We start from the raw sequence: 12737 nt of genomic DNA, 5'->3' as shown, positions 1-12737 counted from the left end.
GACCGCACTATCCCATTCGGTGAGTATCCGACGAAAGGTTAATCGAGCACGAGCAAACCACAACGTAGATTGCGCGGTGTGGTATTTGTGTGTCGACGGCTCATTGGCTTCGTTTCGTTGGACGTGGCATGCGACGGTGCCGCGAGGTGTGGGGGGGTGAAGTGCTGGACGAGCCCAGTGTCACGGGGTTTTTTGCCGGCCTGACTACGCACAACTGTTCTATAGCCGACACCACCAAGATCAACCAGCATAGCTACGCGTACCAGTTGTTGGGGCTGGACAATGTCTGACACTCGGCTCGTCCAGCATCGCACCAAACGACGCCCATCCCGTGCCAAGTCCAGCGACAAGACGCCAAGGATCCACCGTCACACGAATCCCACGCCGCGCAATCTGCCTAGGGGTTAGTTGTTCGTTCAGAAGCTCGTTCATTCGTTCGTCGGGGGCTTACCCAACGGAATTGTGCGGCCGTTCTTGGACCCACGTGGGTTCATCTGGATGAACCAGTGTGGCGCAGCAGGGAATCGAATTATTGTCACTTGTTCCTGCCTGTCACATGGTCGGCCCATTGATGCCTGAAGCCACGCAGAATGACTTTGCGCAGCACCACTGCCTGGATGTGAAACTGCCACCTATTTGATATTTGACCAATCATATCGTGCTATCACGCTATGTGCGTGATATGTTGACAAACGACAGGACGATCGCCCAATCGAAATCCTCTCACATCGGTCATCCAATCAAAACGAGACTTGATGTCGGTTACCCAATCCCCATCCAGAAATGTGTCGGTTCGATGTTGGATGCTACCTACATGTACACTTTTGGATGGAAGGTGTTGTGTTTAACGTAACGTAAAAAACCAATTTAGGATAACTTTGTATTGCCCAATCACACCTCGTTATTTGTTCAAGTCAAAACCTCTATCATATAATGCTAACCATTCCGTCACGTGAATGAAATGCAAAAACGGCGTAGAAGCCGTCGGTAACAGTCATTCAAGATTGGGTTTGAAGTTCCCTAGTCGACACGGGCTACATTCGGTTGGATCTGAGGTTTTGTCGAGAGTTAAACTCGGTGGACATCCATCCACAACAGAAATTTAACTCTATAAAACAGTACCCTTGTATAAATTATATGCAACCTGTTGTAACCGCTTACCCTAAACACAGAATTTCAATGCTCAAACACATACATAATTTAAGATAAAAAAAAGTTATCCTAAAGTATGTATGTGTACTCACATTTTGATAACCAATTTAAGATAAAAAAGTTATCCTAAATTGGTTATCAAAATATGAGTACAAATGCTTAGAAAGTAACAAATTTACCTGTGAACTTCATCGCCTAAACTGATGATTCGATTATGAACTGAAAGAGGCGCGTCTTGTCTATTGGAATCACTATTCAAAACTCAAATATCGTAACGGACTCAAAAGTTATGTCCATTCTACTCCGACGCCTCCAAAAAAGTTATCTTAAATTGGTTTTTTACGTTACAGTGAAGTTACCAAGATGTAATGCTCGCAGGGGTTGTTGACACTATGTACCGTAAATCGCACGCTCGTCACACAAGTCGTCGCTAATGTAAGGTGCATTCAAAATGGCCAATGGACGTGCTTGATTTTTGGAATATTGCCAATCGAATCACTAGAAAAATGAAATCACCAAAATATAAGCAACAACAGCATACATATTTTAAGCTTATTGTTAATCCGTGCACCATAAACTGATCCTTCCTTTTTGCCTAAACTTGGGTGGAAATCGAAGTAAATGAACGCTTAGCTGAAGTCTATTCAAGCCGATTTAATACACAGAAGAATGCCCAACCTTTCGGCTTCATGCAGCACTTTTCAGAATTGAAATCGCAGTCCTGAGAGACGTGTAAACTTCATTTTACGACGAGGTCTCTTCAAGTGCACCATGAATTGGCCATCTACGTTAGCAACCAACTAACGTTAGAGTTCGATCAATCGACGTTTCGAATCAACTAATCAAATGAGGGGTGAGATCGTCCATCGACCAATGGCATCACGAGGATCTCCCAGGTAACAACATTGTTCAAATGTACGCTACCATCGATGCGGATGAGCTCAAGGTCCGCACAGGCATGTTGTACAAGAAGGGAAAACGCGGACTCGTGTTCGGTCGAGCCAACTGGAAGCCTCGGTTCTTTGTGTTAACTTCGAAGGCATTGCGGTACTATGCGTCTGCGACGGGGTCGTTGAAGGGCGTGGTGGATTTGACAGCGTGCGGCCCCCACGACATCCAAGCGATGCCGCAGGACTGCCCCAAGACGGGCACATCGAGCGCTTCCATTTGGCGTATAGCCATCCAAACCCCCACGAGGCGCTTCTTTCTGGCCGCCCAGACGTCCCATGACATGGACGCGTGGGTGCACGATCTGGTTGAAGTCACAACGCATGGTCTCGGCTGCCGTGTTGAAGAAGTCGAACACGACATAACAGTACGACGGCGACACGCGATGCGGTGAGCGCGGTGTTAGCACACCAACTCCACAATGTGCATCTTCGAGTCAAGTCACCTGTGGTGGCCTTCGATGCACGTGCAGTACATGAATGAATCAGAAGTGTAAACATTGAAATTCTAGTCGTGATACTTGGGCAATCTCCGATCGCGCACACTCTTCCTAACGTTACGTAGTATGTGAAAAGTCCAAGTTAATGTATCTAAAGTGCACCTGTCACAAATTGCTGTTCAAACGCAGATGCACTATTGTTTACAATAGTGTCACCCTCGTAGTATGTTGGCACCAACTCATCCAGTACTAGTATTTCTAGTATTTACACAGATGAACAACGACGAGTGCAATTCGACCGAGCACATCAATGTATAAAATGTATATAACTTTGAGAAGGAGAACAGTGAGGATTTCCGAATATGATAAGTAAAACAGTGTGGATCCAATATACGTTTATGCCCGTCTGTTAGTTTTGTCGACATGGACAACAATTGATAGCTATTTCTGTTAGTGAGTTGACGTGTTTCTACCCACTCGGACTATTTTCTAGCTCGTTTTTGTCGTTGAAACTCGACGTCCATGCGCGTGGCTCGCTTGACCATACCAATGGACTCGTACAGTCTCTCCGGGCCCAGTTCGCCTTGAAACAACGCGACTTCTTCCAGATCTGGCCACTTGTTGAATGCATCCAAGAGCCCGTGCACGAGTACGCTCTTGGCGTATCGATTGCGGCGGTACTCTACGCGCGTGTTGACACGGGGAATGAACGCGATGCAAGGGTCCTTCTCGTCCCGGACCAACATGAACCGAGAGACGGCTACCTCCGCGTCCTCCCAGCACAAGTACGTTCGACTGACAGAAGCGGGGCGACCGAGCAGTTCGCGGCACTTTTCAGTGCGCCAACCCAAGCTTTCTTGGCTGCCTGGTTCGTTGTCAATCGTGGCCTGCAGATCTTGCAGCGATGCAAACGTCACCACATGCTGTTTGCATGTCGCCGCCAGCGATTGCAGCAGGGGGAGCTGGCTCCGATGGAACGTCATGCAGTGGGATGCGTCGTCGTCGTTGTGGCCACTCGTGGCTTCGTACCCCAAGGTTCCCAGCACAACCTCCCAGTGGCGAAACAGACGATGCGACGGACTGGTGGGATTGGGGTCGATTGTCATGTAGAACGGCGTGCGCGGATTGTTGCTGAACAAGGCGTTCAATTTGGCCTGGGCGTGCGTGGCTGCAGCTTCCATCTCGGCCAAACTCACGTCGGTGGCCTCGGGGTGCTCCAAGTCAATGTATAAGCAGTTGCCAATATCCCAGTACGGGTAATTGGGCGACGTGAACAGCGTGCCGACCTTTGGGACGGGCTCGCATGTCTTGGCTCGGTACGAGTTTTCAATCGTTTCGAGGATAAAGAACCATCGAGGGGTGTAGTGTGTAGGTGGCGGCGAAGGAGTGACGGTGTCAGCTGCAATTGTCATGGTGAATGGACACAATTGGAATGTGATGTTATGGAGTTGGGCAATAATTTTTGAGTGATCAAAAACGAACGTGCCGCGAATGTGCTGTTGGCAAAGCGAGAGTGATGGTGTTTTCGGACTTTCAACGTGTATGGGTGGGTTTTGACCTTACACTACGTTTACTTACATGAGTGGACCGACCGCTACATATGATATATTAAACGTTTCTGGCTAACATTATTGTAACAAAAGTTATGCTCAAAGGCACCCTCGAAGCTGTCGGGCACTGTTAAGGTATTAATACTGGTAATAAATGCTAGTACAGTAGTACTGTATTAACACTCTATTAATAGAGTTACTACACGCAGTACGTAAGTTACTAGTAGTATTATTATTGTGGTTTTCATGTAGTTTGCCCGTTGTTAAACTGCGTTAGCTGTAAATTCAATTGATTTTTCGGCAAATTCGAAATCTAGTGTATGCATTTAAAGAGGTTTATTAACTTCACTCAGTTTACTAGTACTGTACTATTAATACTGTAGTATTAATACTGTAGTATTATTAATAATACTATTAATAGTACATGTTAAACGAAATCAATATGCAGCTTACAAAACACACATTTGTTCCCTCCACTCGCTCCAGTCTTGGGGCGTGGGTTCAAATCCCACTCATATCATTCTTTTCTACTTTCCTGCTACTAGTATCACAGGAGATAGGCGTAGGTGATAGGCGTGACCCGCGACCATTGTTCCTACGGAGATAGGAGCCAATAACCTATTTAACGCATGTTGTAATTGTGTTCATTGACTGTGAAGCAGTGTTAACGGATTCTGCCCTCTGGTAACTGTAAATCCTGCTTTTACTGTATCCTGTTGTTATGATAGTACTACTTACCTCTGTTTTCGAACTATTGCGAGCGGAAATTCAACCACATTGTAAAATCAAGTGTACAGAATCTAAATTTAATTAATTTCATCGTCTGAGCTGAGGTCTGAAATGACAGTCAGGTTGCTCAACAGAACTGCCACCTCTTCTAACCTTCCTTCTTCCTCAAGTCTCAAGTTCATCATGCCTAACACTAACTCGTCCTCTTGAGTCTCTTTGCTACGAGGAATTTTATATCTATTGTCACCATCGCATGCAATAACAACATTCATGACACGTCGTAATGTCAAAAGGTTTTGTCCAGTGTCATGGGCGAGAATAACTCAAACGAATCTTTCACAGCAACAATCAACTCCCCCATCGTCTGACACTCGAGGGATTGCTGAAGTGCCTGAATAGAGTTAAAGAAGCCTAGGTCGAGAACATTTAGGTCAGGCGATTGTGGTGGTTGGTTTCGCATCTGAATGTCCCAACCTCCATCTGACGCTGCACTGACAAACGCTGGGTCTTCTGGTGCAATGTGCGGACGCGCATTGTCTTGTTGCAAGAACACTGTTGCCGTTTCAACGCCGCTTGGCCAGCGCCAACTTGATTTCAACGCGGGCAGCACTTTGCGCACAATCAGGTCGCGGTAAACGTCTACAGCGAAACCCTCATCTCATCAGTCAAATTTGACTTGGTTATAGCGAAACCCTCATCTCATCAGTCAAATTTGACTTGGTTTTTGTATTGGATTTTGTCATGGCGCTTGGACTCCAAATTTGAATATATAATTCACATAAAAACACTCGTAGATGCGTCAAAGCGCAAGGAACACGCTCCACTAATTTATCTGCCAATCCGAGATCTGGAAGTTACCCAACTGTTTCTGCTCGCAATAGTTCGAAAACAGAGGTAGTACGTGGAATCAAACGTTAAAACATCTACGAATGAATCCATTGAATTTGTCTCGAAAACCTGCCTTCGCAGACTACTACTGTATGCTTCCAATGTTGTCTCAAATTTCATGACAAAATTCACTTGCTTGGGGTATGTGATGACTTTTGAGACTCACTGAATACTACAGTAGTACATTTCGTACATTGTAGCCGTGACTTGTGTGGAATGACGATTGCTTCGAAATGAAAAGCCAGTAGATTGCCTGATAACGGTATCAGAGTATGGCCCGAAACACTCTTGATGCGGAACAATATTTACTGTTAATTTTCATATAAACTCTAATGAACACCGTTCACATCGACAATAGAATTACGAGTCCCACTGTTTCGATGGTATCGTTATGTATTCGCAGTCAAGACTGTCATCTACAGTGTACTGATATTATCAAAATACTGTACACAATTTTGACTTTGACCAGCAATAATTTGGTAATGCATATATCGAATCCTTCAAAGCTTTCACGTGTGATGTCCAGTAGCGCGTTCAACGTATATCGCTATAACATTACTAGTAGTTGAAAGTTCGTCCAAAACATCGTCCTATTTGTCGAAAATCGAGAAAAAGCTAACAGGTCCATTTTCAGGCCATCTATTGATCGTTTACGTTAACACTATGTTATGTGAATTAATTGATTTTGATTCACGCAGCATGTTCCGTTGTTCGAGAGGCACATCCATCGTCTGGTGGTGGTCGTTCAGTGCTCGGTTGTTTGCGATGTCCTGAAGGTCTTGGAACCAGCGATTCATTTCGTCTGGGGAAGTCATTGCAATGAAATGTCGGCGGGTGGGGGTTTGAATCGCAATGCGCCAAATGGAGGACGCTGAATGGCCAGTTTTTGGACAGTCGTGTGGCATTTGTTCGATGTCTGTGGGGCTGCAATGAGCCAAATCCACGGTGTGTTCTAGCACGCTTTGGCTCGGATTCGTGTAGTACGTGATCGAAGTGCTCGTCAAGACAGCGTACCGGGGCTTCCACTTGCCTCGCCCAAACACAGTCGGTTCGCCTTTTCTGAAGAGCATGGCACTGCGCCACACGATTTTGTCGTCGTTGGTGGCGACGGGGGCGATCGTCGCTGATAGAGGGGATGAATGAGGGGTCATGTTGACGTGGAAATGTGAAATTGAGAAATGAAGTACTGTACTATACAGTACTAACGTTAGTACTACAGTAGTATGTCAAATCGAACATGGGTGAATATGATCACTTTGCGGACATTTATCAGTCGGACATACTTGACATTTGTAATGGACTTAAGGGAAACATATTTTGTCCGAATGTATAATTTTGTGCAGGCGGTGCCTTGGCGAGGAGTGAGCCCCAATCGTGCACTTCACCGAATGACCAATCGATTCCTCTTGTCAGGAAAGGCAGCAGGCCGTGCCGCTACCCGGGCAAGGCCTGTGGTACACCTATTCGTGGTACACCTATTCGCATTTAGTACGTAAGTCCATTTAAGTGCGTGTCCGAAGCAAATACCACACAAATATTTGTCCACGATGTGTACCACCCACATGCGTCGAAATATAATTATTTCGAATATTAATAGTAGTTGCAGAATTATCTGATTGGGCAGTACTGTGAGACAAAATTGAACTGTCCAATGTTTGATTTGGATACATTTTGATGTTCGAAATCAAAGTCAAGCGCTGAATTTCCCACAGCTCAAAAGTCGGAGGATGATATAAATTCATCCGGATATTGGTCGAAGTGCGCCACCATCCATCGATTTATAAATATGGACTCCCCGTCACTTCCATTGAGATAAGTGGAATGCCTTGCAGTTTACTACGAAGTATGGCACTGCTTATGGGCGTGTATCTCACTATAACAGAGGTAAAACTCACATCGTACGGTATCCGTACTGCCGTGTCCAACCCCCCCCCCGACAATGGCATTGTCGCTTCCCCTTCCTGATTTCACAACTTTGCCACAACTGAAAATGATGGTTTTCTCTTTTGAGTTGGAGATAAGTCATCTCAAAAGTGAAACCAGAGGTTGATTATTCCACTGCATTATTGTTCACTTGGCGACCGCGGCTCATCCGGCCATTGTTGTGAAAGGTACTGTACTTGTGCGAAGGCTAAGAAGCAGTCAGTGCTTAACGTTAGGCTCAGCTGTAATAATACTAGCATTAACTATAATTCAAATAAAGCACCTCGACGACGTCAGACGGAGGTGATGCCAAGTTGGCCGCCACCTACAATTCAAACACGTCAGAATTTGTCGTTGACGAGGGCAAGGCAGTAGTTCTGTATTGCACAATGCGAATTAGGTCGTGGAACCATTGGTTCATTTCGCTGGGGGTATTCGCTGCCATGACGAAGCGTCGCGCGGGAGTGCGAATCGCGATACGCCACACACTCGACGGCGACCGCCTCGTCTTGACGCAGTCTCGGGGCATGGCCTGGATGTCCTTGGTCGTGCACTGGGTCAGATCAATCGTGCCCTTGAGCTTCCCCCCCTTGTCGGTGTAGTACAAGATGGCGTCGGGGGTGAGTTCGATGTACCGGCGCTTCCAGTTGGCGCGGCCGAGCAGCGCAGTCTTTTGCCCCTTCTTGTAGAGCATGCCACATCGCAGGGGGGGTGGGGGATCGTGGTGATGGCGGTCACTGGCCATGATATGTTTCAGAGTCGATAGATTTCCTTGTGCAGCTGCTGCTGCCCACGCAATCTTCGAGTTTACGACCGTAGAAACCTCAGAGTCCTTGCTTCGACGGACACTACGCCCCTTTTATACAGCATGCTCCAATCCTCCTTTACGTCATAATGTCGTGCGTGCTTAACCAAGCACGTCGTCATTGTTACTGGTCCGGGAATGAATCTATCGTGGAATGTATGTATACCGGCATACTCGGGGTTTTTCGGGACATGAGGGGGGGGGGGTACAGTAGTTTGGTCAATTTAAATGTTGTCATCTCGATATGCATATCCGATTTGACATGGCAATTCCCAAAGTGTCGACTTATGCCTCTGGTACTTCGGTGAAGTTGATTTATCGTATGCTATGCAGCTTGTATTCACGCGTGCGTAAGTTATTCAGCCCTATCCAACGTGCACTGAATGCACACTATATTGCGAGTCGTCATCGTCACAGGAGAGTGGGTAGCTCATAACTTGGTGATGCCATGGACAGCCGCGTCAGGGTTGTTCAACACGAGCACGTTGAGCAAGTCGTTGTAAAAGTCCTTGAAGTATTTGCACGCTCGAGTGCAATCCGGGTGAAAGTTGGTCTACACAAAACACAACATTGCTATCTCAACGCAATCCCCACTTCAAAGCATACTCTCCTACCTCCAAAATCACAGGATGGATCTTGCCGTCGTCCGTCCATTCCAGCATCACGTCCACGCCGTACAGCGCGCGCGACTTCTTCGACTTACCCAAGCCTACACAACCATAGAGGAAGGATAAACACACAAACGAAAGCAACCCAAGCGAGGCTTGGCTTGCTATGTATACCAAGCGGCGGTGGGCTGGCGGTGGCCGCCTCAAATAGCGACCGAATCGACTTGAAAATATCCGCTTTCACCGCGTCCCAGTCCTCCAACGGGTACTCCAGCTTGAATTGGGCTTCAAATTCTGCGACACTGATGATTTCCACGCCGAAGTCGGTGTAGTTCATGACTGTGAAATGCGTCTGGAAGTCGTCGAACCGGTCCATCGTGAACGGATTGTTGGCAATGCGGAGCCAGTACACGCCACTCACGTACAAAGTCAGCGGCTCCGTGTCCACCAACATGACTACACAATCGCTTAGGAATGAATCCCATCATAGTATTAAAATTGTTGCGTCACCAACGCAAGAAAGCATGATATTGTGGATTTGGTACAAATTTCCAGACTCCGTCGAATCGATCACAAATCGACGCTATTGGCTCATCCAACTTTGATTTTTGATTGGCTCTGAAGGGCAAGTATTTTCAACCAATCAAAACGCCAGTGTGATTCAACTTGGATTCGAAAAACGCGAATTTTGCAAGTGTATAGCGAAATACATAGTTTGACGTTTGTACGTAAATCAACAAGAAGAAAACATCCCTTTTTCAGAGTCATCAACAAACATATCATGGAGCCCATAGTGTTTTGGTTTATATATATATGTAATATATATACATACCCAAGAAGCGGAAATCAAACTTGCGCTGCTTGATCAAAAATGGCTTGGTGATGTACTTGCACGCGACCTTGGGCCCAGTTTGCGCCAGTTTGGCCAACTGCGCCGACGTCGTAGCAATTTCCGTGTCTATATTTCATCAAATCAATGTTTCCAGCATTTTCGACAAGCAAAATCAGAATTTTCTAGCGTACCCAACGACCGCGCCAGGTTCCACGGCTTGCAAATCCACACGTTGTCCAAACCAGCTTGGTCGCGACGAATGTACTCTTGCATGAGTTCTGGAAACTCGGTCTCCATGTTAAACGTCAGCGCCATGTACGGTGGTTGCTGGTTGTTGTTGGCGCTACCGAGAACACTCGATTTACGCCTGTACGACTACTACTAGTACTAGTATTACTAGGCACACACAAACACACAATGCAATATTGTCAAGTTGATTATTCGAACTTGGAGAGTTTGGGTGCTCAATCGATGATAACCAAATCAGCAGACAATCGATTATGACCAATCAAATCCCAAATCACGAATCCAGTGGCCAATCAAATCATCCACTCTTCGACCAATATTCAACATCGAATTAGTGTGTGGTGACTGAAATTAGCGTGATACTGGACGACATACAAAAGTCAGGACAAACCAAATCTATAGCAAAAAATCAGCCCAAAAAGTCCAAATTTTGGGTAAAAGAAAGACAACAATGAAATTGAACGTACCGACGACAGGTCTCGTACAGCAAATCTTTGCAGGTCAAGATCTTTTCGTTGGGGAACTGATTGAACACGTGGACATTTGGGTTGTTATACAAGGCCACGTAGTCCTTGATGTGCCGCGTAGGCCACACGACATGCGCCTCCGCTTCGTTGTCGGTAAATTCAAAGCGGGGGTCGGTTAAATGTTCGAACATCAACTTTAAATCTACCAACACTCACTGTCAGTGAGATAGTATCCTTTGGAGAAGTGCATGTGGATAGCTAAATACAGCCACACGTTGTCGTTCTAATATTTTTGCCAGTTTTGGAGATTGTTGAAATTGCACCAACAACAACAAAAATCGATCAAAGTAGTATGATTGGCTAAAAAGAATGAAGCTTGCAACGTGATTGGCTCAAACCATTGAATGTCGTGATGCCATCCTCTTAACCTTTTTGTTTTTATATGAGATTTCGCAGGTCCGCTTGGCACCGTACCATATATATACACCAACACTACGACCAAGTCGACACCCCATCTCTTGATGTACGTACATACAAACACATGTAACTAGCTAGTCAGCTACATAGCTAGCACAACACTCTTTGTTCTAGTCGAACCAACTTGTTAGCTAGCTAATACACATCTCAACATCACGCTCTCTGTTTCTACACCAAATCAAACCTAACATGCACGTACCAGTCCAGATCTTGATGGGCGTCGGCAGTTCGTTCGTGTTGGACGCCGTCTCGGTAGGGACAGATTCGTTGTCGCGGTTAAACTGGGTTTCGTTGTGGAGGTGGCTATCCGAGTGATGGAGGCGACGGCGGGCGACAATCTCGGCCAACTCACTTGAGTACGCTTGTCCGTCGGGGTAAAACAAGGCACTGCAGAGGGCCGTGAGCGTGTCGTCGTCTCGTGCTGCCACGTAATTCAACGTTGCAAAGTCATGCGCTTCCACTCGATCCGTGGGCCACAACAGCGAAAACGCACACTGAGCATTCGCATAATAGAACGGCGCCATGCGAAACGTCGGGTCGTCGCTGTGCTCGATGGCCGACCCGAATTCGTCCATCACGTACCTATGACGTCATCGTTTGTTTGTAAGCAGGATGGAAGGAGGATGATATGGGGGTACCAAATGGTCGCCGCCTCTTCGGGCTTGAGGTGGCCCAGCCGGTACGAGTTGACAAACTTCCACATAGTTTGCAGCACGACGTGGATGCGCGCGTCGATATCGGCGGCGTCCGCGACCGCGATATGCATGAGGTTTTCCATGCGGCCCAGCAATGACGGCACGTTGGTCAGCATGTCGCGGGGCTTGTTGTTGTCGGTGGTGAACGTCCACGCGTGATCAATGAGAAAAATCGCGTTGGGATCATCCGACGGATCGATGTCTTGCAGCACCACCGCGTGCAAGTCGCCGTCTTCGTCTTTGGCCAACTGGAAGTACGACCCCGCGTCGAACACTTCGCGGCTACAAGTAAGGGGTGAGGTGACGAGCGAGTGACATGGACGGTGTGCGATGGCCTCTACCTCAGCTTGGCGTGCAAAGATGGCCAGAGGTGGACTGGCACGGCAATGGCCTGCAATTGCGCTTCATGCAATGCCAAAAAGGCGGCGTAGTCGTCGGTCGTCGTCGGAGCGGCAGCAGCCATAGTTCAAGATTCAATGGCAGTTTGGTGTGGGACGACATGGGGCTTTATCCGGACACCGGATAAGAATTTGACTGGATTTGGCACGCACACCCCATGACGTGGCACGATGGTCCTCGACGGACGCGAACAGGTAATGAGACTGTGAAAAGCAGCAATGTCAAGTGAGACCATGCAGAAGTTATACGTGAACTGGCCGAGAAGTATTGAGCAATACAATATGTATGGGGATACTATACATACATGTATTGTCCACCCAGCTACTATCATCGAGTCAAGCACACAAGCTACAATACTGTACCAACCAAGTAACGGTAAATCCTCAAGAGATCCCATCCCTGTTCATTGCAACGTACTACCTAGTATTGATGCCTTCACTACTGAAGCATGCAAACCAACCTACTCGTTGTGGTTGATGGGACCTGCTTGGTGTGTCAGGTTGTGGGTCATGCATTTCAGTCATATTATATTCGAATCTCTCCGTTTGAGATAATTTGACGGCATTTTTGCACGTGGAG

The 12737-nt window shown here is 46.9% G+C and overlaps 5 protein-coding genes across 6 annotated transcripts; 1 reads left to right on the top strand and 4 right to left on the bottom strand.

Moving 5' to 3' along the window:
* Positions 1-2065: 2065 nt before the first annotated feature.
* Positions 2066-2494, top strand: H257_01635 (hypothetical protein; the record flags this gene model as incomplete). Its single annotated transcript, XM_009824937.1, has 1 exon — positions 2066-2494. The coding sequence occupies one exon, from the start codon at positions 2066-2068 to the stop codon at positions 2492-2494; it is 429 nt and encodes a 142-aa protein (XP_009823239.1).
* Positions 2495-2917: 423 nt separating this feature from the next.
* On the bottom strand, positions 2918-3965 carry H257_01634 (hypothetical protein). Its single transcript, XM_009824936.1, has one exon. It carries the CDS (start codon positions 3949-3951, stop codon positions 3022-3024), a length of 930 nt encoding a protein of 309 aa, XP_009823238.1. The 5' UTR covers positions 3952-3965; the 3' UTR covers positions 2918-3021.
* Positions 3966-5104: 1139 nt separating this feature from the next.
* On the bottom strand, positions 5105-6857 carry H257_01633 (hypothetical protein; the record flags this gene model as incomplete). The annotated part of the gene is made up of 2 exons (XM_009824935.1): positions 5105-5457; positions 6401-6857. The coding sequence occupies 2 exons, from the start codon at positions 6855-6857 to the stop codon at positions 5105-5107; spliced, it is 810 nt and encodes a 269-aa protein (XP_009823237.1).
* A 1097-nt stretch (positions 6858-7954) lies between these two features.
* On the bottom strand, positions 7955-8374 carry H257_01632 (hypothetical protein; the record flags this gene model as incomplete). Its single annotated transcript, XM_009824934.1, has 1 exon — positions 7955-8374. One exon carries the CDS (start codon positions 8372-8374, stop codon positions 7955-7957), a length of 420 nt encoding a protein of 139 aa, XP_009823236.1.
* Positions 8375-8748: 374 nt separating this feature from the next.
* H257_01631 lies at positions 8749-12235 on the bottom strand. Of its 2 annotated transcripts, XM_009824932.1 has the most exons (9): positions 12101-12235; positions 11703-12041; positions 11264-11646; positions 10588-10789; positions 10066-10217; positions 9875-10000; positions 9217-9498; positions 9049-9143; positions 8749-8987 (listed from the first exon to the last, which is right to left on the bottom strand). In XM_009824932.1, exons 1-9 carry the CDS (start codon positions 12220-12222, stop codon positions 8865-8867), a joined length of 1824 nt encoding a protein of 607 aa, XP_009823234.1. In that variant the 5' UTR covers positions 12223-12235; the 3' UTR covers positions 8749-8864. The 2 variants fall into 2 exon arrangements, with proteins under 2 accessions (XP_009823234.1, XP_009823235.1); XM_009824933.1 differs by having other exon boundaries at positions 9049-9498.
* Between the last annotated feature and the right edge of the window lie 502 nt (positions 12236-12737).

This window comes from Aphanomyces astaci (assembly GCF_000520075.1).
Source record: "Aphanomyces astaci strain APO3 unplaced genomic scaffold supercont1.3, whole genome shotgun sequence".
NCBI classification, from domain to species: Eukaryota; Oomycota; class Saprolegniomycetes; order Saprolegniales; family Verrucalvaceae; genus Aphanomyces; species Aphanomyces astaci.
The sequence above is the reverse complement of the archived record's forward strand: the minus strand, read 5'-3'. Positions and strand labels throughout refer to the sequence as shown.